Below are 25,230 nucleotides of genomic sequence, written 5' to 3' on the forward strand. Positions count from 1 at the left end.
TTCCTGATTAATTGTAGCTAAATTAGCCCCCCCCCCCCTCATATTATGTTTAGTTGGGGTTATTTTTTCCAATGTGCATTACTTTACATTTATCCACATTAAATTTCATTTGCCATTTTGTTGCCCACTCAGTTAATCAGGCTCTCAAACTTCAAAAGCTTTTTATTAATGTTTAGTCAGTCACAATCCATACACACCCAGATACAGCAGGAGCTAGGTAGGTCAGTATTACATCCACTTTTTGCTCCATTGGCAAACTGAGGCACAAAGTTTCAGTGACTTTCCCAAGGCTGGAGAGGAAGTCTGTTTCAAAAGCAGGATTCAGGTGTCCCTTGCTCCTAGTTCTCTTCCCAAAGCATCTCTCTCCTCACCACCAGAATGGGGAGATTTCAGGCTTGCCTACAGATAATTTTTGCTGGTGAACTCCATGAGTGGTCACTTATTGCGTAACAATGATGTCTAGTTTCTGTTGCATTTAATAGAATTATAGAACTGGAAGGGACCTCAATAGATCATCAAGTCCAGGCCCCCGCCCTCAAGGCAGGACCAAGCATGGTCTATATCATCCCCGCTAGATGTCTATCTAACCTGCTCTTGAATATCTCTAGTGATGGAGATTCCACAACCTCCCTGGGCAATTTATTCCAGTGTTTAACCACCCAGAAAGTCAGGAAGTTTTTCCTAACCCTCAACCTAAGCTTCCCTTACTACAATTTAAACCCATTGCTTCTTGTCCTATCATCAGAGGCCAAGGAGAACAATCCCTCCCCCCCCTCCTCCTTCCTGTGACACCCTTTTAGATACCTGAAAACCACTATCATGTCCCCTCTTAATCTTCTTTTCCAAACTAAACAAACCCAATTCCTTCAGCCTTGCCTCATAGCTCATGTTTTCTAGGCCTTTAATCATTTTTGTTGCTCTTTTCTGGACTGTCTCCAATTTCTCCACATCTTTCTTGAAATGTGGTGCCCAAAACTGGACACAATTCTCCAGCTGAGTCGTAATCAGCACTCTTGCTCTGGACTGAGAAAGTCGGCACATGGAAATATTTAGGAATAGCTCCTGCATTTGAAATGCAAACCCCACCTTAATCCCAATTAACTTCCAAGTGTAGACCAGCCCAAGTTCTCATTGCAGGCCATTTGCAGTGAGGAGTCCTGGCATTTCCAATTCATCAGACCATCCCAGTGACCACTTTAAACATGCAAGATCAGGTTGTGTTGCCCTGCAGAACTGGAATTACACAATCTCTCTCTCTCAAATGATTTGAGGATTTTACTGTGTCCCTAGTAGACACCCATGAACTGAGTGTTATAGTTCAACAATTAAGAAGACCATTAAATACATAATGACGGGTATTCTCCAGATGCTGAATTTATGCCGAAGATATCACTCTGGTTGACTGCAGAGTACAAGCCCTTACAATCCCATTCTGAGCCAACAACACCTTTTACTCCAGAAATCTGAAAACTCATCTGGTCTCTCTTACCGGGGAAACCAGTCTGGGCATTTCTATCCAGTCCTTGGCAGACACAAAGAGAGTAGAGGCTGAAAGAATTGGGCTTGTTTAGTTTGGAAAAGGGAAGACTGAGAGGGGACATGAGAGCAGTTTTCAGGTATCTAAAAGGGTGTCATAATGAGGAGGGAGAAAACTTGTTCTTCCTGGCCTCTGAGGATAGAACAAGAAGCAATGGGCTTGAACTGCAGCAAGGGAGGTTTAGGTTGGTCAGTAGGAAAAACTTCCTACCTGTCCGAGTGGTTAAACACTGGAATAAATTGCCCAGGGAGGTTGTGGAATCTCCATCTCTGGAGATATTTAAAAGCAGGTTAGATAAATGTCTATCAGGGATGGTCTAGACAGTGCTGGGTCCTGCCATGAAGGCAGGGGACTGGACTCGATGATCTCTCGAGGTCCCTTCCAGTCCTAGTATTCTATGATTCTATGAGGCTGCATTAGAAAGAGCTACAGGCATGTGACCGGCTGAACGACAGGTGCTAATGAGACCCAGCAGAATTTACCAACCACCAGCACTGACAGCACACCGCGAAGGCGTTATTTGTCAGGAGCTGACCTGTGTAAAAAGCAGGAGGAGACCAGTCTAGGTCTCACTTGCTGGGTTTTACAAGGTCAGAGTCTCTTCTGCTCTTCAAGGTAAAATCCATAAACCAGATGCGCTTCATGCACATGCACTCGTACGGAAATGACAAAGGAAGCACCCGCCATCTTTCATAGAACAGCAGCTTCCAGGAACCCTCGCAAAAGCGCAAGGCCCGAAGCTTGTTTTCTTCACCGACTTGAAAGGTGTAAAAACAACAAGCAGTCCTGTGGCCCGTTGGAGACTAATGAATGCATATAGACATACATAGTATCATACGCTTGTGTGGGCAAAACCCACTTCCTCAGATGAGCGGGAGTGGAGAAAAAAAGGGGGGGGGACTCAGAATTTATAACACAAAAAGAAGGGGGGGGAATACCTGTCAACTGTAGTGACGGTGCTAATGAGGCTAATTGAGTGGGCTGGAAGCGTCCCATAATTAGCTTTTGATGACAGTGGGGTGTTGTAAGCAAAGCTCATTTTAAAATAGGTTAACCAGTTCAAATCTTTGTTCAGGCCACAGAAGAAACTGCCACATTTACTGATTCCCTCTACCTTCCTGAATTTTCTATACCCTCTTCTCCCTATCTCCTACTCCCTCCTTTTTTTTCCTCCCCCCGCCCATTCTCTCCTATTTATTCTGGGTCTGCACATCCTAAACACAAAACTCCAGACATCTGAAGAAGTGGGCTGTGCCCACAAAAGCTCATATCATCTACATGTTTTGTTAAACTTTGAAGTGCTACAGGACCATTTGTTGTTTTTTTCTGTACAGACTAACTTGGCTCCCGTCTAAAACATTTGCATAAGAAAGTCAATTTTGTACTCTCTCTATTCTGCAAAGGAATTTCACAAGCCAGCAACAGAATGGCTATTTTTATATCCATTAATGTGTGTGTTACCATCTGTGTGTTACCATTTCTAATATCTGATTTGTGTCCATTTATCCTTTGTTGTCGAGACTGTTCTGTTTGGCCAATATCCATGGCAGAAGGGCACTGCTGGCACTTGATGGCATAGATCACATTAGTGGATGTGGAGTTGTATGAGCCCCTGATATGGTGAGGTCCTGTGATGGTGTCGCTTGTTTAGATGTGTGGACAGAGTTGGCAATGGGGTTTGTTGCAGGAGCAGTTTCCTGGATCAGTGTATCTGAGGTATGATGTATGGCTGCTGGAAAGGATTTGCTTCAGGTTGGGGGTTGTCTGTAGGTGAGGATTGGCCTGTCTCCCAAGGCCTGTGAGAGTGAGGGGTGGTTTTCCAGGATAGGTTGTAGATCATTAATGATGTGCTGGAGGGGTTTTAGCTGGGGGCAGTAGGTGATGACAGTGGTGTTCTGTTGTTTTCCTTGTTGGGCCTGTCTTCAAGCAGATTCCTGCGTACTTGTCTGGCTCTGTCAACGTGTTCTCTCACTTCCCCAGGTGGGTATTTAAGGTTTAAGAATGCCTGATAAAGACCCTGTAGGTGTTTGTCTCTGTCTGTAGGGGTGCATCCACATGGCTGCTATTCCACAAAAACAATACTAGGGTCCACATAGCCATTGTGTTATTTCGAAAGTAAATTGAAATAACGGAGGGCTTTTTCCAACATTGGTAAGCTTCATTCCACCAGGAATAAGGCCTCTTCTGAAAAAGCTCTTTTGGAAGGAGGGGGAGGGTGTGGATGCTCCACTGCTGCTATGTCAAAATAGGTCCTCACCAGGGCCATTCTAAGTTATTCCTCCCCAATGCCTCCTGGGGCTCTACATTGAGTCAGTGCGTCCACATTAGGGACCCCCAATTCGAGAAACGCTGGTATTCCCCATGAAATCTGTGTAGGATAGGGTAAAAGCACATAAGGCCAGATTTCATGGTCTGAGGCCCATCTTGCATGGCTGTGAATTTGGTACAGCCCTAGCTATTAAATTTACTCCTTGGAAGCCTAAAGGTCTTGGTGACAGGGACAGCAAGCCCAGCTTTCACCACGCCAGTCCTCCAAGAGTTTAGGGTGACGCCATGTGATCTGCTGCCCAGCAGTATGGGCATGGTCCTGTTTTAGTCACAAGCTTAGGAACTCCCCAGCTTTTCATATATTGAAGCCTTCACCAGGATAGCATTGGCACCTTAGAGTCAATCGCACGCCCTCCCGGCTTTGGCAACACAGGTGTCTATCCCTGTGAGGAGTTGGGGAAGAGAAGCCCCTCAGTCAATCAGTTCTAGTAGCTATGGGAACAGCATCAAGTCCGTCCGCTTCCAAAACACAAGCACCGATATTCTGGCCGGCTGGTCTGCACAGCTGTTAAGCTCTTGGCTCGCAAGCTGGGCAGGTCCTTCTCTACCAGCAGCCCCAGCCCGTGAGCCCTCTGCCTGGGATGGGGAGGGCGGCGTTTCGAACGCCAGCTCCGACACCTCACTACAGAACTGCGGCAGAACGCGTCACCGAACCCAAGCAGCATCCGCAATGAGGGCGGGCACGGCTTCCTTCAGAGCATGGGAAGGACTCGGAGCTGAAGAGGGGAGCCGTGGGCACACAAAACCAGGACGTCAAGAAGAAGATAACCGGCTCCAAGGCAATCTGACAGGGAAGGAGGAAGCATTCCTGAGCTGTGATCAGGGGCTTCAGCCACAAACTGAAGCTAAAGAGAAAACCCCCATAAGTTCAGGGCAGGTTGCTTTATAATCATCTGATCAGGACTGCACCATTGGCCATAATGTCATCCTTCAATACTGAGTAAAAACAGACCAAGTCCAGAAGTACCTCGGCTTTTGCAATGGTCAGTCCATGCATTCATCAGAGCAGAGGACACTGGGAACTAGGTTGGACAGGGGGAAAGAAAGAGGGAGGCTGGTGGTTATACCTTACATCCAGGCTTCCCCGAGAAAGTTTGACTTAGTGATTGCTCAAGGGGTTAAGGTACCCTAAGCTCCCCACTGCAGACCCCACCACCCCACCTCACCAATGCATAGCTAGCAGTCCTGAAGCAACCTAACCAAAAATGTGAGTCATGAGCCACAGCATAGACATCTGCTACTTCCTGATGCTCTCCCCTCCGCACTGCAGAGCAATGCAACCTCCCGGATGCCTATACACGGATTACCACAGGCAGAGCCATCAGCCAAAAGGTGCTGAGTCACTATTTCACTAGAATGATGATGCAGTTTGAATAATTATACAAATGTTAACATTGGCAGGCTCAGCTGCAAGACCCACACAACAGTCTCAGACATACCAATTATTCCTTCTAAAAGCTGGCTTCACTCTCCTGATAACCTCTAAGAGACAGCCCAGCTTTAGAACTACTAGCAAGTCCTCATCCCAACACTGCACTGTAACTCAAAATAAGATACCCAATTTGAGCTACGCAAATTGCACATCTTATTTCAATGCTATTTCGAAATAAGCATTTACACAGCGCCAAATTTCAAAATAAAGCACCATTCCGAAACGTCCCTCACTCCTCGTGGAATGAGGTTCACAGAGACATTGGAACAGTGAGCCCGAAATAACGGGCTTGCTGTGAAAACACGGGATAGCTGTTTTGGGATACTCCGGTATCTCAAAATAGTGTTGCAGTGTAGACGTACAGAGAGAGAGAGAGAGAGAGAGAGAGATCAATCTACTGGAGGCCACCAAATGCAGCAAAGACTAAGTGACTTCTGCAACACCAGTCAGTGTTTTCCAAGCAGTCTGCTGCTTAAATATGAAATGGAAGGAGGGGAATAGAGGGGAAAACCCTGTCACACCTATGCACGTAACAAGGATTATTGGCAGAAGTGGGATAATAGGGATAGCTCGTAAGGAAGCTCCATTTGGTTCAGCTATGCTATTACTGGATGATCATGTCACTGAGGCATGGGAGTAGATGTTCAGATTTCTATTCATAGCTCTGACACTGATCCAGTGGGTGACCTGGGCCAACACACCTAATCTTTCAGTGCCTCAATAGCCCCTTCTGCAAATAGCAACAAGCCTTATCTTCCTGCTAAGGGGAATAGGGCTGGGGAATTATTTTGGTTGTTCAGAGGAAGGACGAGAGAGAAATATTACTACCAAAACCAAATCCATGTTCACATCATCAGTATTTGTAAAACCAGAGTCAGCTCGCATGGCTTTTTTGCTGCACAGATGAGCCCAGGTATCCGGGGTTCTGCAGCCATTTCTGAGCAGCATAGTTTGTGACCAGCCCCCTCATTTTCTGAGAAACAATTATCTGCAGCAGCTGCAATTCCAGGCTGTCTGGGTGCCTTGCCAAACTTCCACAGTGGTTCCCGGCTCTAGGTCAGACTGGATTTCCCTGAACACACCCATGTTGGCAGGAAGACGATGGAGCTTTTCCGGAGACCATGAAGACCGAATGTGTCACTCCATGATGGAAGGACACTGCAGAGCAGTGGGAGGTGTGTTGCTTGCTCAGATATAGCCACTCATCCCTTTCCAACAGACACCCTGCGAGACAGCAGCTTAACAGACCACTGTCGGTTAGACACAATGCCATGCCTCAACCTTCTCACCGGATGCATGGCTTAGGGGCTCTTCAGAGCTCTTCTAGCAGGTAGCACAAGTCCTCAGGAAGGGCCCAGGTTGCCAGGCACAGAAGAAAATAGCAAAGCAACAGGAACTTGAGTGCGGAGACAGGAAAAAAGGAAGCACAGATAGAGGCAGGCATGAGCAGAGAAAGATGCAGCTCTCTTGCCAAAGTAAGGAAGACAAACACTCCAACTTCAGGGCTTCCCTTTCAATAACCCCTCTGACCGGTTAGAATCCTCCATCCCCCAAATAGATTTATCCCACTCCCAGCTACTCATCCTGCCTTTTTCTCACCTCTCCCAGCCTCCAAAATACTCTCGCAGCTGAGGGCTTCTGTGCCCTTCTCCCCAGCTCACTTAAGACTAGGCTCAGAGCACAGGTTTGATGGACTATGCAAAGTCAGCATGGGAAGACATCCTGTTACGAACCCACACCCAGCTGATGCTCCAGTTCAAGTCTGCAGCAGCGTGGAAAGGAGACACAATGGACTCACCTGAACATGTAAGCGTGGGACAACTGGCGTTAGGGGTGAATGGTGGAGCAGCAGAAGGGCATGGAAGGGTGGGGGGGGAAGAGTTCAATGCCTAGCAAAGCAGCTACCTTGCTCACGACGTGGGGCTAGGATGTCTCGTGTTGGAGAGAGCTGCAAAATTCAGGTCTGGCTCAAAACTCCCGCAGAAGGTCAGGGATCTTCAGATCTCAGATTTAGTTTAGAATCACAGACATCCCTTGCACCAGTGGCTTAATAGTCTCAGGGGGATGAGTGTGAGTCTGCAACTCTAAAAATGAGTGGTCCTGTGGCACCTTAGAGACTCACCAAAATATAAGGAATCATGAGCTTTCGTGGGTAAAACCCCGCCCCCGCATTCCAGCTCCGAGAGTTGATGTAGTCTTGTTTCATACAGGACATTAACAGCTACTGGGTTCCTTTTAGAACATGCCACCAAGGTCTGTAGCATAGAGAACAATTCCCACCCTTCTGGTTTTTCACTATGCTGCCACGTAGACAAACTTCTTGGTACCGCCCTGGACATTCCCCCACGTTAGCAATCCGGGACTCATGTCACAAGAGACATCTCGCTGTCAAAGACACCAGAACGTATGATCCTTCCAGGTTTAAACCAATGCCCACTGTGCTGAATCCCAGTATACAGCTGGATTTACTTCTAGGATGTCCCGCTCCAAGTTAAGGTCCAGCAACAAGGACTTTGGGTGTTCTTATTCCAACTCCCCATTTAGAAAGATGCTTATAGTCTTTTGGAAGCACTGAAGGGGCCTAAGTCCCATTGGAAATGTGAGCCCTAAATGACTTAGGCGCTCTTACAAATGTTACCCCACAAAGCTAGTCAGCCAGGCTGGCAGGGCATGTCGAGAGGAGCCCAAGGAAGCTCCATATTGCATTCCTAAACAGCACCTAGCTGCAGTCAGAACTCGCAGGCCACATGATTTCAGGGTACGTGGAACGTGCCCAGACATCACTGACATCAACAGATCCGATCTGGGATAATTTATCCTCAGTGCTTCTAGGTTTCTTGCTCCCTTCCACAAACCAACCCTCTTTCCATACCAACCTAGCAGCCCAGCAACAGGCCTGGTGCCCAACAGATGGGTCAGCCAGGGTAGAAGGAACTTCACCTGCTGAGCCACATTCCAGACATGCTTCTCTCAGCCTGTCATCACCGCCTGACACAGACACCTGCAACAATAGGCTTGGGTGGCAGGAAACCACAACCCCCATGAGATGGGGCAAGGCTGCCCAAGAAACCCCAGGCTAGTAGGTAATTTCGGGGCAAGGAGAGAGCAGAAGATTTCCATTCTAGGGATCATCCTTTACGCTGCGTTAAAAACTCCACAGTGACCTTATCAGTGCTGAGCCCGTTGGATACACATCACTGCCACGTTACCGCAAAGAGAACAAGTCTGCACACTCAAGAGGCTGGCTACCATTCCCAGGTGCCTAACCCCACTGCACACAACGGGTGAGGGAGATAAAGTCACAGACAACCCGTCAGCTGCCGTGCTTTCTTCCCAGGCCACGTCAGGCGAGGACACTTTGCACTGGGGGCTTGGCTTGTCTACCACACCTCTCCGAGCCAAGGATGCGGCCGGATGCTGCATTAAGGCACCCGCGTGCTCTGCGGACAGCAATGGCAAGGCAAAACGGGAGGCCTTGCATTATCTTGCAAGCCGGGAGGTGAGGTCATGCGGTCTGAATGCTGCAACCTGAAGCCGCACACGGGGCCAGCTCTGCTTGGAACAAGCCAGCCCTCCGCTCAAGCCTCATGGCTGATTTGAGAGGCAGGCTCCCGTGTTCTCTCTCCTGCCTCTCGGCAGAGAGAATGAGTCTGGATCAGAGCAAGCCCCCAGGGACCTGAGGCAACCACAGCACCAAAGAGCAGCTCAGCATGGCAAGGGCGGAGTTGCATTTCCTGGGCTTTGTCTACACTGAACAGTTGGAAGCGCAGCTGCAGGAGTGCTTTCAACGGACAGCGCGGCCAGGGTATGAGGGCTGGGAGAGAGTTCTCCCAGCACTTCCCCCCCCCCCCCCAGCTAACAGCTGGGAGCCGTGGCACTGGGTGTTTTCTCACACCCCTGAGCCAGAAGGTACAGCGCTGTACTGTGCTAGTGCAGACTGAACTCTATTTGTGGGGGGTAACAGAGCCTCTTGGAGAGGAACCTCAGGCCTAAACACCACCGGGGAATACCAGACATGGGTGCAAGTCCCTCCCCCTGAAACGCCCAGAAGGCAGTAGGCTGCAGCAGGGCTAACCGCGGTTTGCAGCAGTCATGTCTGTCCACACTGGGGATTTGCACCGACGGCTGTGGCTGGGGCAAACCCAGTGCAGACAGGGACTTCCAAAAGCAGCCCACCAGCTGTAGCTATGACTGCAGGGTTCTCCTCTCCCTGCCCCTCTGGCTCTCCCCATCTGCTCGCCTGCTGGGCTTAAGATGCCTGGAAATGGATGGAATAAACACCCCAGCAAAGCTGTAGCATGGATGTGTCCGTGGTGGGACGGTGTAGGAACAGGCTGGTGAGGTTCTGTTGCATTCTATTACTAGCTCCCTGTAGTGACCCTATAACTCTCCCAGACACCCAGCACCTGGATTCCAGCTCTCTCCAGTGCTAGCTCCTTCAAGCACCCTTGCACTGCTGCACTGTCCAAATAAGGGTGACTTGGAACTAAATACACTGAAAGGCAACTTCTGTCACTGGGACTGGCAGGCCTCAGGATTTTGAGAGAGGACCAAAGCCACTTACATGGTTTCCCCAAGCTTCCTGTCCATGCATGCCTTTCGGGTTAGGTTCTCATCCATCATTCATCATCCATCAGTTGCCTTCAGAGAAATCGAGGAGCTGCCGGGCAGGGCACTCAGCACTTTTGAAAATGACGATGGGATGCTCTCTACTTTTTGATAGATTTGTGCTTCAATCACATCCTCCTGGCCAGTGTTCCCTGTGAGGCCGCCCAAGAGAGATTCTAATGCCGCCCAGCCAATTGTCCCACGCTTACAGTTGGGTTTTTCCTTGTGGTGCACATTCACACACACTTTGGTGCACATAGCTACATTTATTCTTCACATGGATGGCAAAGATTAGAGGGAACATTGCTCCTGGCTATCTGAAGACCCTGCTGTTTAATTTGCACTGGCGCACAATATTTCTTCTTGCTGGGAGGGTCTGGATTTGGATCATTCGGCCACGTTCCCTACTGGAGCTGTTTGACCCGAGCTGTGTTTGAGATAACAGAGTCACAGTTCTGTAAGAGAATCAGCTGCTGGATCCAATGCTAAGGCCTATTCAAGTCACCTCAACAATGGCCAGCAGCGCTGCAGGTGTGTTAAGACCCTAGCCGTGGCATTAAATGAAACTCCAACAAAACGCTCACCTGAGTCACACTTCTCTAGCAAAGCCTGCTCACAGGGAAGTTGTGCTTCCCTCTCCTTTGCAACCCACCTAGCAGATTTATGATACGATGGTTCCCTATTGGGCAAGGGCTGAAAGAATACCAAAAAACAGCTGCAATGAAGCCCAACACAAGGTGGATCTGGACACGGGTTTAAATCCAGCCCAAGCCAGTGACCATCATTCAAAAGCCACATGTAGGCTTAAATACACACATTACAAAATCACCTTGGTGGTTAACACTCTTGCTAGTCTCAGATGAAGAGATAAAAGTGAATGAGCACAAAGAACTCAGCGTCAGGATGTTAAAATGCATTTATTTTTGTAAACACGTATCCGCTGAAAACTGCAGCAGTTACACATTTGCACATGGGAGCCAGCTCCCCGCTCCACCGTGCTGCTGTCTCTGCTACAGAAGCAGTAGCCCGGGGGGAAGGGAGAGCTGAGTGCAACCGTGAGGGTTAACCAGTGAACCCAGACTTATCGGTTAGCCATGTACCCAAGTACACATTCACATCCCTACCTGGGCGTGATCTTTCACAAGGGCAGGGACATTGCTAGGGGATCCTTGCATAGCACTGTGCAAGGACAAGCATTCGTTTGTACTCACCCTGCAGTTACCGAGACAATTTCAGGGCTGCAACCCAGCCCTTTATCTATAAAGAACAGGGAGGAGAGAGTGAAGACAAATCACCAGTGCTTTCTAGACCCACAAAACTGGAAGGAACCTCGAGAGGTCAACAAGTCCAGTCCTTGGCCCTCACGTCAGGACCAAGCACCATCTAGACCATCCACGACAGGTGTCTATCCAAACTGCTCTTAAATATCTCCAGAGATGGAGATTCCACAATCTTCCCAGGCAATTTATTCCAGTGCTTAACCACCCTGACAGCCGCCTTACACCAAGCTTTATCCATTTGCCACCTTCAAGGAGACAGCAAGTCTGTCCGTTCAGAACTGTCCAAGAGTGGCACAATATTACATATCTTCTCTTTCACGTCAGTATTGCAAATTAATGGAAATGTTTAAAAGGGAAGATGAGAAAGGCAGGAAATTCAGACAAAAAAGGAAACATGATGTAACAAAGATAACGCAACAGGCTCTCTTTCACTTCACGGAACCCCGGGGTTCCACAGAGCACCGTTTGGGGGAAACTGCTCTAATTGGTGTGGTACCGTAAGTGTAAGTAAGGGTTCTGCAAGAACTTGGACCTCTCCCCTCCCCCCCTTAAAGAGACAGATGCCTCCCCTCTCCCCCCCCCCCCCCCCCCCGACAAATTTTCCTGGCTGAGGTTCCTCAAAATTCTTAAAGGGTTCCATGGCCAAAAAAAAAATAATTGGGAAACACTGAATTAGAGGAAAGATCATGAAGACACATCTTCTCTGGACAGCACAGAACCATTCCTTAATGGTGCCTTTCCTATTGTTCTGTGACCTCTAGGGTTAGCTGTCCCAAGCACGGGCCAGTGGACAGGGTATTGGCCGAGGAGAGCTAGAACAAAACCCAGGTCTGCCACCCAACTCCTGCATAACCTTGGGAAAAACATTTCAACTCTCTGGACAGCAGCTCCCTTCATCTGCAAAAGGGGAGGAGACATAATGATCTTCCTTCGTAAAGCGCCTTGAAATCTAAATCACAAAGCACTAGAAATTCATAGAGACATGTTACAACTAAGGAACTGGGCTGCTGTTTCCTTAAGGTCCGAATTCCTGAGCACAGAGCAACAGTCAATTCCCCATTGCTTGACTCTTGTCAGTTTAACTCGGACACTTAGTTCAGGAGGCGGCGGCGAGGGCCTGTCATTCATAATAACTGAGAAACAATATGACAATGCCTAAATTATTGATGAGAACTCAGAACCCAAGCCAGCAGAAGCCCTCAGTCAGAGAGGCAATAAACTGCTGCTCTGGAAAACCCCCACAAATCACTGTCGCAATTTTAAAAAAAAAGGAAGTGTCACGGGAGGATGCTTTTGATTGTCCAAACTATACAGTGAGGGGGGGGAAAAAACCCAGAAAAGTCCCCACACAGGCTAGAGCAGGGGTCTCCAACCTTTTTAAGCAGATCACTTTTTGAATTTAAGTCAGTCTAGGATCTACCACAAACCCAAATACCCCTGCCCCACCCCTTCGTTAAGGCCCTGTACCTGCTCCACCCCTTCACTGGGGCCCTGCCCTTCTCACTCTGTAATGATGGGGTACAGGCGAGGGGGACAGAGTGACATCAGCGCCCCCGTCTTCCCCCACCCTGCACAACAAGCGGTTGGCTCCCAGGGGCAGCTCTGAGCAGGAGTATCAGGGCAGTGCGGGGAGAGGCAGCTGAAGTGCCAGCACCTGATAGCCTCTTGGCCAAACTAGTCAGGATCACCTGTCAGAGGCTCCAAGATCGACTGGTAGATCCCGATCTACCGGTTGGTGACCACTGGGCTAGAGTATCTGAAGTGCTCTCCACAGATTGCCCTGCAATAGGCCACATACACCCTAGCCCTGAACATTCATGTAGTCTAAAGTTCAGAGTGGGGGTGGGCAATAATTTTCGCAAGGGAGCCACTTAATGAATTTTGGTATGTGGTCACGGAGCGGCTCCCCTTGCCCCTGAATTTTGGCACCTGAGGCCGGGAGCTCAAATGACACTCCCATACCTCCTCGCTTAGGCCAAAACTTTGAAAGGTCTCAATTCTGCCTTCTTCCTGTTCTACTCCTCTCATGGGACTGCTCTGCTACCTACATACGCACCAGCAGCCGACACAATTGTCTACACTCTGGGTCCTAGTGGCACCCCCCCACAGTCTGGCACCTGAGGCGGCCACCTCAGTTCACCTCATGGTAAGGCCAGCCCTGCAGCAAAGGGCTCGTAGATCCAGCCCCTGGGCCACATTTTACCCAACCTTGCTTTAGAGGGTTAATAGTTTGGGACCGGGAGTTTTGAAGAGCAAGGTGCCAATCCCAATTGAAGTCCAAATGGAAATCCTACTCTGGGAGGAGAATGCTCACAGGACCATCGGTGGAAAGAATGTGGCTACGTGCAGTGTCTTGCAGCCATTCAATAGGCCAGGTAGAAGCCTATTCATGCTCCGTAGAGCAAACAATCAGTAGAAGATCGAGGCGGGGGTGTTATTTATTTTTGAAAGCTGGAGAGGGCATTCAAACTAAACTCCTCACAAAACACAATGTTCAGCAAGCATAACGAGAAGTGAGGGAATCTCAGAGCAGTTTCTGGAGTTCTCCGGCTCAAACGCAAGGCCCAGCCGCTCCTGGCTAGCGAAGGCCCTTCTGTTAACATTCTGTGCTGAACGGAGTTAAAAACAGATCCTGAGTCTTGGAGGCTAATTATAGCTTCAAGGGAACTACTAGATCACATTCCATAATGTTCACTGTAATCACTGTACAGGGGGCACTGACAGATTCACTGCCTGAGCAAAGGGAAAGAAAATATCCATAGAACCTGTCCTGCACTCCAGATAATGGTGGGTACCAGTTCACATCAAGGATCATCTCATATAGCTCAGCCTCAAGGAGGCTAGTCTAAGTTGTTAAGCATCTTGAAAAGTGGACTGAGACAGTAGGACCAAACCCCTTCTGTGTTGGAGCTGGGAAGAATGTAATGGACATGTCAGCTAAACCATAGTGGAAACGAGAGGAAATGTGTAGCTTTTTCCATTCGTTTGGCAATGTTCAGCAAGAAACAGCTGGTTTACGATCCCTACTTTCGGAGACACAGCAGCTGTCCCGGACGCTGGTCCTTTGGGTCCAAAGGACAAGGTGAACCCTGCCAACTTCTGGTCACATTTTCTGTAGCAGAAGACAGTGTTCAAGAGCTGAAAACTGTCAAATCTACTGCTTGCAAAACACTTGACAGAGGATGATGGGGTTTCATTATCCCCCTGGTGTATAACGAGAACAGCAGCACACTGTAAGCAATTTCCCTAATATCAAACAAGCTATGGCAGACTATGGACTGAAACCAGTCTGCTAGTTTTTTGCCCTCCTTCCCTACCAGGTGGCTTTTGTAAAGCATACCTAGACACTATGGTGATGGGCACTTCCCAAATAGAATACCATTCATGTACCTAGATTTTGCCCCCAGAGAAGCCATTCCAGACAGGTAATCTAATGGAATCAAACTGCATTACTGGTCAGGCATTTAGTGGCATAAACTTACTCATGAAGAACTGATCCACTTCTGTCAATTTTCATTGTGTGTGTATAAATGGGATGATATCGTCCCAACGTGTATTGCACTCGTGGAAACAGGTCCCATGGAGAAGCTTCTACAGCACTACAGATGCTAGCAAGTTACCTTTGAAGGCATGACGCCCCTAAAGCTACTGTTCTGTGGCCACGCATCGTGGTAGCAGCCACTGACAACTACCCGTAGGGTACATCTATACTACATGCCTCTGCCCACTGAGGCATGTAAATTAGACATACTGACATAGTCAATGAAGTGGGGATTTAAATATCCCCTGCTTCATTAGAATAAAAATGGCCACCACGTTGTGCCGGCTCAGCTGTTTGTCGGCTAAAAGCGGCAGTCAAGACGGGGATTGGTCGGCAAGGAAAGCCTTTGCCGACTGATCCTGTAAACCTCATTGCATGAGGCATAAGGGATCGGTCAGCAAAGGCTTTCCTTGCCAACCGATCCCCATCTTGACTGCTGCTTCGTGCTGACAAACAGTTGAGCCGGCACAACGTGGCGGCCATTTTTATTCTAATGAAGCGGGGGATATTTAAATCCCCGCTTCATTGATTATGTCGGTATGTCTAATTTACATGCCTTGGTTGACAGAGGCATGTTGTCTAGACGTATCCTAAGAGTTGAAGTTAGAGGCTAGGTTTCATGGAGCAGAATCTTGCTCTGCATCCTACAGCCCCAACTGAAACTGGCAGAGAAAGCGATTCGCAAGCAAAGCTTTGTCCATCCAGCATTAGCTGAGCCTCCAACCCAGAGTACCTGCGATTTCTTTGTGAAAAGCTGCGTTGAGGCAGCCAGCCACTGATGCTGGTCTCATCCGAAGATTAGGCTTAAAAGAACATCTAGAAATGGAATTTACAGTATGGGACAGAATTAGGTCTTGCCCGCTCTCCTGCCCTTGCAATCTGCTTCACCTAATACCAACAGCCCAAGCGCAACAAACAAAGCCACATAAACTCAGCAGTGACCTACATACGACACATTTTCCAGAAATTACAAATCTCTTTTTCTTCAAATAAGGAGTCACACCAAGCTGAGAAAATATACATTCGCAGTACACCCCACCCCATGTTTCCTACTGTTGGTCATAGCTGCATTGCCCTTTGCCTGAGACTGCCAGATGTTGATGAGCAAATCACCAAACAATCCACAATGGGCCTGCCGCTGCTTGCGGCAGAGAGCTTCCCATGAGTTGCTGAGCTCGGATGCTTCCCACTGGGGCTAAGATCATTCAGCACCTTATGGGCCTGAACCCCTAAAGGAGAAAGCATCCAAACCTAAAATGCAATTTTAAAAAACAATGCTAATTTGCCCTTTTAAACAATACTGGGCCTGTTTAATACTAGTCAATTTATGGATTCCACTGGAGATGTTTTCCTGCTGCAGTAATCAGTGGAACACTCACCAGTTCGACTAATTACTAATAAGGCACAAGTTAAAGAGTTTCTATTGTTTTTAACTAGGCAAAGTGCAGGCAAACAAGATGATAGTCAAGTAACTTACAAACATGTGGAAGAAATGTATGTTATTAAGCAATCAAATGCTTCTGCTGCTAACTCTACATGGGAAATGGAGAAATGGAGAAATTAGCCCCATTGCTCTGTTGCTGAAGCTGATACATCTCTTACTGAACTCTGAATACAACAAGCAGTCCTGTGGCACCTTAGAGACTAACAAATATATAGGATCATGAGCTTTTGTGGGTAAAACCCACTTATTCAGATAACCTCATCTGGCATTTGTTGATATATTTGTTAGGGTGTGTCTACACTGCACCCTTAGCTCAGAATAAGTTACACAATTTGAGCTATGCAAATTGCATAGCTTATTTTGAAATAAAGTGCTATTCCGAAACATCCCTTAATTCTTGTGGAACGAGGTTTACTGGGTCGTCGGAATAGCACAAGAGATATTTCAAAATAACAGGCGCACTCAAAAGACGTAGAATAGCTATTTCCAGATACCGGAGGTATCAGTTTCGGGTCCCCCAGCATCTGCTGAAATAGCACTGCTCTCTAGATACAATCTTCACTGCTCTCTAGACACAATCTTCACCTACCTGTTGTTTTTAAAGTTGCAGACTAACACAGCTACCCCTCTGAACAGTCACATTATAGTGGTAGCTTTCTACATGAAATCCCAGAATAAAGTATGACAGACCTTAGAATAGAGAGGTTTTATAATTTGTGGTTTTACAAAATTATCGAGGGACAAAATTCCCAAGCATGCAGAACCAGAAGTCTCTCATATTAATGGGATTTACCATTATTTCCCCATCGCTGCATGATTGTATTAATGCATAAGACCTTTTGGAACATGAGATGTAAATAGAGACGTTTAGAATGGAAATGCTAGTCTTCAAACCTAGCACGCAACACAAAGCAATTTCACCTTTGGCTTCTTGCTATGGGGCCACTTGCATGCTTTTGAAGGTCACCAGAAAGTGCAATCATTCCTTGTATCTGAGTTATTCCTTTTACACTGATGTAACTAATGAGTCATAAGAATATAAGAGCAGATCAACAGTCCATCTAACCCAGTATCCTGTTTTCAAAAATGGCCAGTGCCAGATACTTCAGAGGGAATGGACAGACTACAGCAATTACTGAGTGATCCATCCCCTGCCAGCTTCTGGCAGTCAAGAGGTTGAGACACTTAGACCATCCCGACTAATAGCCACTGACCAGCCCATCTTTCATTAACGTAACTTTTTTTAACCCAGTCATGCTTTTGACATTCACAAGATCCCCTCGTGACAAGCTCCACAGGTTGCCTGTGGAATGTGTGAACAAATACTTTCTTATGTTTGTTTTAAATCTGCTGCCCATTCATTTAATTGGGCGGTGCCTGGTTCTTGCGTTATGTAAAGGGGTAAATAACACTCCCTTGTTCGCTTTCTCCGCACCAGTCATGATAGAGGTGTACACCTCTATCGTTTCCCCCCTTCGTGTTCCCTTTTTTTTAGCTGTACTGTCCCAATCTTTCAAATATGGGAGTTTTCATACTCCTAATCATTTCTGTTGTCCTTCTCTGTACATTTTCCATCTTTAACATACAGGCCTGGCCAAAAAGTTTGCAGGGCCGTTGTGGTTGGCTACACCATATGGCTGGATGACTCCCAGCCAGGGCAGCGAGCGATCAGCCGGGCACCGGGCAGCATGGGGCACTGACGGCACAGGGCCCAAGGCAACCGCCTTGCTCACCTTGCTCTAAGGCTGGGCCTGTTAATATACCGTTTTTGAAATGTAGGGTTGCCAGATAGTTTCACAAAAAATACCGAACACCACAGGAAAAAAATTGGTTGAAGGGGGGAAAACATAGACCAAACAAAGAGTCATGGCCCCTTTAAATCCCTACACACTCCCCCCCCCCCCCCCCCCCCCCCAGAATGTCCCAAGCGGCCTTCCAGCCAAGAAAAACAAAAAATACCGGACATTTTATGTGTCCAGTATTTTCTGTGATTTTTTTACCAGATAGAAGCCACAAATACCAGACTGTCTGGGCCAATGCCGGACATCTGGCAACTCTACTGAAATGGGGTGACCAGAACTACATGCAGTATTCAAGTGTGGGCATGTCATGGACTTATATTGTGGCATTATGATATTTTCTGTCTTCTTATCAATCACTCTTTTTCCCAATGATTCCTGACAGATAATTGGCTTTTTTGCTTGTCGCTGCGCAGTTTAGCAGATGTTTCCCCAGTGACTCCAAGATCTCTTTCCTCGGTGGTAACAGCTAATTTAGACCCCATCATTTTGTATGTACAGCTGGGATTATATCGCCCAATGGGCATTACTTTGTGCTTTTCAACACTAAACTTCTATTATTTTGTCGTCCAGTTGGTGAGATCCCTTTGGGTGCATCTACACTGTTTCCTTAGCTCACAGTATGCTACGCAATTTGAGCTATGCAAGTTGTGTAGCTTATTTTGAGTTAATTTCAAAATAAAGCACTAGTTATTAACCGAAACATCCTTTAATCCTCGCGGAACGAGGTTACAGGGACATTGGAATAGTGCGCCCGTTACTCCGAAATAACAGGTGCACTCAAAAGATCGGAATAGCTATTCCGGTATCCCAAAATAGTACCACTGTCTACGAATATGTTGAACTGAACAGGTACTAGTACAGATGCTGGGGGAGCCTGTTATTTACCTCTTTCTAATGTGAAAACTGACCATTTATTCCTACCCTTTGTTCCCTATCTTTTAACCAGTTAATAATCCACGATATGCCCTTCCCTCTTGGCAGCCTACTTAGCTTAAGATCCTTTCACGTGGAACCTTGCCAAAGGTTTTCTGAAAGTCCAAGTAGTCTGTATCAGCTGGAATGCTGTTGTCTATATGTTTGTTGATCCCCCTCAAATAATTCTAATAGAGTCTTTGGCATGATTTCCCTTTACAAAAGCCTCCTTCCCAACAAATGGTGTTGATCTGTGTTGGATGATTCTGAGTCATTCAGAAGTTCTGAACAATACTCTACAAGTTTATAAACAGATCCACCGCCAAAGAACAAAAAGCAGCATTTTGATCTATCCACACTACACCTTTACCTTTTAGACCTATATCTTGACAGGAAGTATCCAAAACTCACCGGACAAACAAACAGCTTGTCATACACCCTTGTCCGTTAGATATCAACAGAGTATAGTTTGTCTGCTAACACCCCGAACTAACAGCACAGCATTTTCTACAGAGCTAGAAGGAGTCACTTATAGCACCAGCTGCGCTGCCCTTTGAACTGACACTGGCACGTTCAATGGCTCCACTAAACCTCTAACTCTCCATAAGACCATGGGGAATGGAAAACAAACATTTAAAAAACTTCTCAGAGGAAAAAATTCAAAGAAGAGTTGAATATATTAGACCTTGTGAATTGATTCCATTTTTCTCTCATTCCTTCTGAGATCTCTCGTGCGCAGGGAGATAAGATGGACAGCTGTAGATGTGTGTGGTCGTAATATGTCCCTTGTTATATGGTAAAAAGCTGGTGAAACAAGCAGGGGATGAGATCTAAGCAAAAAGCTAAAGTCCATGATTTATGCTGAATTCTTGCTATCTAAAAATTCCCTATTTTTAAAATCACTTTATGGATAACTGTATAAATAATACATCAAACTTAGATCCGGAATGTGTCTATAGTATCCCACTCCGGTACTGACAAGTTCATCAGAGCTAGGAGGCTATGATCTTATCTTAGCCAATATTTTGATATGGGGAGACTGCTGACACAAGCTGTGCCTTTCCATATGCCATTCCCCTCTCCTCCTCCTTCTTTTGTTATTTCACTCAGGGAAGTGTTAGCAACTGCTATTTAAGTGGTTGAGTCAACTTGAAAATTAATGGAGAAAAGTGAGTGTCAAAACAGAGTCTGATCCCACTCATTTACAACCTAAAGAAAAAAAAGTCACTGTCTTCCTCAAATGTAATAGTGCAACTAATGAGAAACTTCCTTATTTCCAGAGGGGGAAAAGTGAAATATCTGCCATTCAGTTGAGTAAGTTGAAGAACTTCTTTTCCTTATGATAATGTATTTGCCTTAAAGATTTATCTCCCCTCCCCCACACACAGACACCTCATTTCTGAAGGGGATATGTAACACAGAAGTAGATTTTTTACATGAAATTCTTCAGTATTCTTTTAGGATTAGTGACTTGTTGGCTTTAAGGTGTTATGTTGGCTTAAAAGAAAAAATGCAGTAAAAACAGGAGGCTTTTTTTTAAATCTTCACAATTAAGCAAGATAACGTATAGTGCTTTTGAGTAGCTAACGTGTGGGAACAAATTGTGTTTAAGACATGCAATGTTCAGCTACACTGGAGGAGACAAATTGTACCCATCTCTCCTAATACTTAGCATTACCCATCACAATCCATTTACATTTTCCCCAGGTTCCCTCTAACAGAGAAATACCCTTCCTCACTCCAAAAAAATATATTAAAAAACAGGGCAACCATCAAATTTTTTTGGATGCAAAATAGTATATTTTAGTACAATACCTTATGTATTGATAAACCTTCTAATCAAATGCATGTTAAGGACTTCTGTATACAGATCTAGAACCACAAATGTAACCACATCTGGGGAGAAGAACAGTGGTAGAACAACTGGGCGTTACTGAACAGGGAAAACCAGACAAACATCTATTCTTACACAAAGCGCTACAGGAAGTTTACTGTCCACGTAAAGGAGCATGCATTTTAAAGGGCTCATCCACAAAACACAACAGAGTAAACTTACTAGATTAAATCAACAAGTCCAGAGGTTTCAGTAGAGTTTAAACCCGAGGCTCAGGTCATTAAGTCATCCCTTCCCAATGCTGTTTTGCTTTGTCTTAAATTAAAAGGCCACACAACTGTATTGTGTCTTTCTTAATGAGACTAGTTTACACAGCAATGGAGTGCAATAAAGTCAGAAAGTGAAACTGACTATCCCCACCTCATTGTTTTTAATTGCGCTCAGCTGAGACAGATAAAGTATGTTTGTTAAAAGTCCATGATTTTTTTAAAGTCTTGATTTTTATTGTTACGCTCCACAATATCATTTTTTTTCCTCTACTGCATCCCTATAAACCACTGAATTACTGGTTCTGACTCCATCCCAAGAGACCACTTGTCTTTAAAACAGATTCTCTTTGTTATATTTACATATAACAAAACAGCAAAAAATGTTCCTTTCCTTTCCTGTCAGGGACTAAGCACAGCTGGTAAATTTCAAGTTCTTTCTTTGGAAGCCTAGTCAAGTCAGACTTTACAGAGAAAAACCACTAACCAGCACAGCAAAGATGGGAGGGGAAGACAGAAAATGGGGAATGGACAATCAAAGACATTACAACCTAAGAGGGGGGCATTTGTGTTCTCAGAACCACAACGGAATTTATTTCTCTGACAAGATACACTCTTTCCTCCAGTGATCACTGAAGTGCCCAAGGCCATAAGTGCTGGAGGGAGGAGGATCTCTTTGCTCTTTCTTCTCCCCTTCCCACCAGCCTTTTTACCAAACTAATTGATCTGAAAAGAAATCAGAGCACACGGCCTGCCCTCCCTCTGCGAACACCAACTGCTTTGATCAGTGGATCCAAGGAGACCACGACTAAACAGACACACAAAAGCCCAACTCTTTGAGAGGCAAGACGAAGGGTCCTATCCCACTGCAGGCCTCGGGGAGCTCCTAACTGGGGGGTTTCTCCTCTGTCGCTGGGAAGTCCTGTTTTGCAAACGGAGGGTGGGGGAGGGAATGAAACGCTGAGTTTCATTTGTTCAAAAGGCAAAGGATTAGATCATCCAACAACCCCCCCCCTCCCCCTCCGGAAAAAAAATATCAGAGGCAGAACTTCCCCGGTAGACCTTCGCCGTAGGGGGTGGGGGATTTGGGCCCACACCCAAAGCAGAGGAAGAGGCTACCACGGGCGCTCCGCGGTATCTGCCTAGACAGAATTTAAAGCACCATCTTTTCTGCCCGTCAATTCCAGGGAGGGGATAATTTACACCAAGCAAGCATGGCTCAAATGCCCCCCCCCCCCAAGTAACTTCAGAAGCCCGCCTCTCTAAAGACAGTGACACTTCTGTGTCACTCCTACAAGAACAGCCTGTGCCCAAGAGGGAGGAGGGGGACATAAGAAGGGTGGAATTAAAAGAGGAAAAGATGGGAGGGGCACACCAGCTCCCGCCCCCCCCCCTCGCCGCCAGCTTACCTTCAGAGCAAATTTCTCCACGCTCTTCTTGTTTAAGATTTCCAAAACTTTCCCGTTGATGCCCAGACCCAGCACTTGCGTGGTGACCTTGTAATCATCCGTGATGGCATTTTTCTTGATCTGGAGGCCTGATTTCACGTTGAACTGGGGGAACTGCTGCTGGATGGGGGGGTGCTGCGGGGGCAGGGGGTGCTGGTGGGGCGGCGGGGGGGGCGGCGGAGGCGGGGTGGGGAACAGCACCTGGGGGTTGGGGCTAGGAGAGTTGGACAGCATAGCAGCAAAGCCGGGGCAGCCACAGCGGCTCCTGCCCTTGTCGTCCGTCCCCTCCTCCCCCCCCACAGAGGGAAGTTTGATCTCAACAGGCGCAGGGGGGGGGAACTCAATCCCCCGCCGCTTAGAAACGGGGGGAGAAAACAATCCCCCCTTGTCCCAGGGAAGGCTCCGGGCGGAGACTGCTGCTCAGCCCCCCGCTCTCTGAAGGGGAGACGCTGCTGGGGGCCCCCCACCCCTCAACCCCCCCACCCCCTCCCCAGGCGCGTCCCTGTACCCGGCCGCTTCGCTCTTGGAAGGCGAAGAGAGGAAAAAGAATTGCTACAATGTAGCAGACTCTCTCCCCGGGTCAATTTCACGGCACTGATGTCACAGCCTCGCGTGGATTGGCTGCCTCCCTGTGGCGGGGCGGGCCCAGGGGCGTGGATACGGGGGAGGGAGGAGAAAGGGAAGGAGAGGCGATGGGGTGGGAGGGAGAAAGGAAGGGGGAGGGGAGGGAAGTTAAACTTTGGGCAGGAATCTCAGATTTGGGGGAGGTAACAAATTTGCAAAGGTTGGGGGCATGTTTACTTCACCCACAGGGGAGGAGACTGGGAAGATTGCCCCTCTCCCTCCCCCCAGTGATCCGACCCCACACAGACCTGCCAGTTTTCCTCTAGCTGTCCCAGTATCACCAAATGTCAGGATTCCGTGAGGGTCCCCCCGCCCTCCCCCCATCCCTAAGAAATAAAACATTTGCAATTAAATTGGTGCTTCCTGGAGGCGGACCCCTTCATCCCATCAAACCATTCCACATCTGAACTGTGCCATTGGCTGTAGGCAAGTCCTAATCTTACCCTGAGTGTCACGTCAGTCCCCTGGTCCTCACCCTGCTTACAAGGCTATCGCTCAGTTACTGGAAGGGAGACAGCCTGAGAAATCTTTAGCAAGAAGATTGGAGAGAAATTTGTTCAAGGGAGTCCAACAGGAAGGGCCTGCTAAAATATAGGGTGGGCATCGACTTTTGATTCTGTGTCTGGTGCAGCGCCTAGCACAGTGGGGTCCTGTCTGATGCCTGGGATTGCTTGGTGCTAGGGGAGGAGGAGAAGACACATTTAGAATAAGAACCGCTTGTGCCCACACTGCCTTGTTCAAATGCAGTGATGTTCACCATGAATGGACAATAACAAAGACAGGGTGAAACTGACCCCTCTGCAGAGCGAATACTTTGCTTCACTTCTGATCTGGAAACAGGGCTTAAAGGAGAGCTATGAAGGGCCTTTGGCCTTGATCTGGGACTCACAGGGGTCACCCCAAAATACAAGAGGACCATTAATCTTTCATTCAAATATTCCCTCCTCCTCCCAGCAAAAGACCAACACCAGAGAGCTGTCTGAATAAGGATGGGTTTCGGAAAGCCTCTGAAAATAAGGATATGTGGATAAATAAGTGACATTTGGTACAGTAAGGGTACACAGAAACATTATTTTGGAATAATGAATGTCGTGCGCCTTACCCAGCCACCAGATATAGATGTCCATGGATGACTATGGTGGTCCATGACAGCCTGCAGGATTATCAAAAAGTACCCCTTCTGATCCAGGTTAGCAACCCTACTTACTCCGTCCCCTGGCAGGGCTTTATGAAGGCAGGACTGAAAAACCTCCCAGGAAGGAAGCTTCCACCACCAACACCAACACCACCCTCTTTCCATCATCCTCCTGGGACAACAGCCAGAGAGTGCCATACCTGCATAATGATCTCCCCACGCCGAACTGGTTCTCATCGTATCAGTAGCTGTCTGGTGTAGCGAGCTTACACAGGGCGATGGTGACCCACTTCTTGAAGGGGATGGTGGGTCTCATGAGGGAGTCCTGTCGCCTGAGGGCAGGGGCGAGCCACTCACAGAGCTCCAGAAAGGTGTCCTTCCTCATGCAGAAATTCTAGAGCCACTGCTGGTCGTCCCACCACGATGAAGTGGTCCCACGCAAGTCCAGCTGTGTTAATTATGTAGCTGGAGTCGGTGTACCTTGTTTTGAGTTTCCCGCCCATCCCCACAGCTGGAGGCCAATGGCAACAAACACTCCAGATGGCTTCCCTTGCTCCTTGCAGAAGCAACAGAACTGGATGCCAACATGGGCGCCCTCTGAGTTCGATTTAGGGAGTCTTAACTAGACCTGCTAAATCGAACTCCAGAAGATCAATCATGGCAGCATCGATCTTCCATTGAGCGAAGACATGGCTTCAGACACCACAGCAGTGAGGGCCTGATTATTTGTACTAGGAGGTCACCTAGGACATCATCAGCCATCTTGCCTCCTTGAATTTTCTTTGGTTGTTTTTGTACTACCCAGGAATCCCCTATAAAGCGACAAGTGAGCAATAGGGAAATCAGGGGATATTTTGCAATTTATGTGATAAAACCAAAACACATAGCAAGAGTTCAGTGCACCGCAGGCTTCCAGATCCTCCCAACGGGGAGCCAGTTAACAAGCTTCCCACCGTTTTCAGCTTCTTCCCTGTCTCCCGAAGGCATCCACAACATTACAAATTAAAATGTCAATGGGTAAATAATTACATTTGCCAAA

General features: G+C 47.4%; 1 protein-coding gene across 1 annotated transcript in view; it reads right to left on the reverse strand.

Annotated features, from left to right (window-relative positions):
• Positions 1–22,963, reverse strand: part of MAPKAPK2 (MAPK activated protein kinase 2) — a 99,488-nt gene extending 76,525 nt beyond the window's left edge. The window contains exon 1 of the mRNA XM_075910458.1: positions 22,394–22,963. Coding sequence (XP_075766573.1) covers positions 22,394–22,666 — 273 coding nt within the window. The 5' untranslated portion in view covers positions 22,667–22,963. The remainder of the gene's footprint in view (positions 1–22,393) is intronic.
• Positions 22,964–25,230: the final 2,267 nt, after the last annotated feature.

This window comes from Pelodiscus sinensis, chromosome 27 (genome assembly GCF_049634645.1).
Source record: "Pelodiscus sinensis isolate JC-2024 chromosome 27, ASM4963464v1, whole genome shotgun sequence".
NCBI classification, from domain to species: Eukaryota; Metazoa; Chordata; order Testudines; family Trionychidae; genus Pelodiscus; species Pelodiscus sinensis.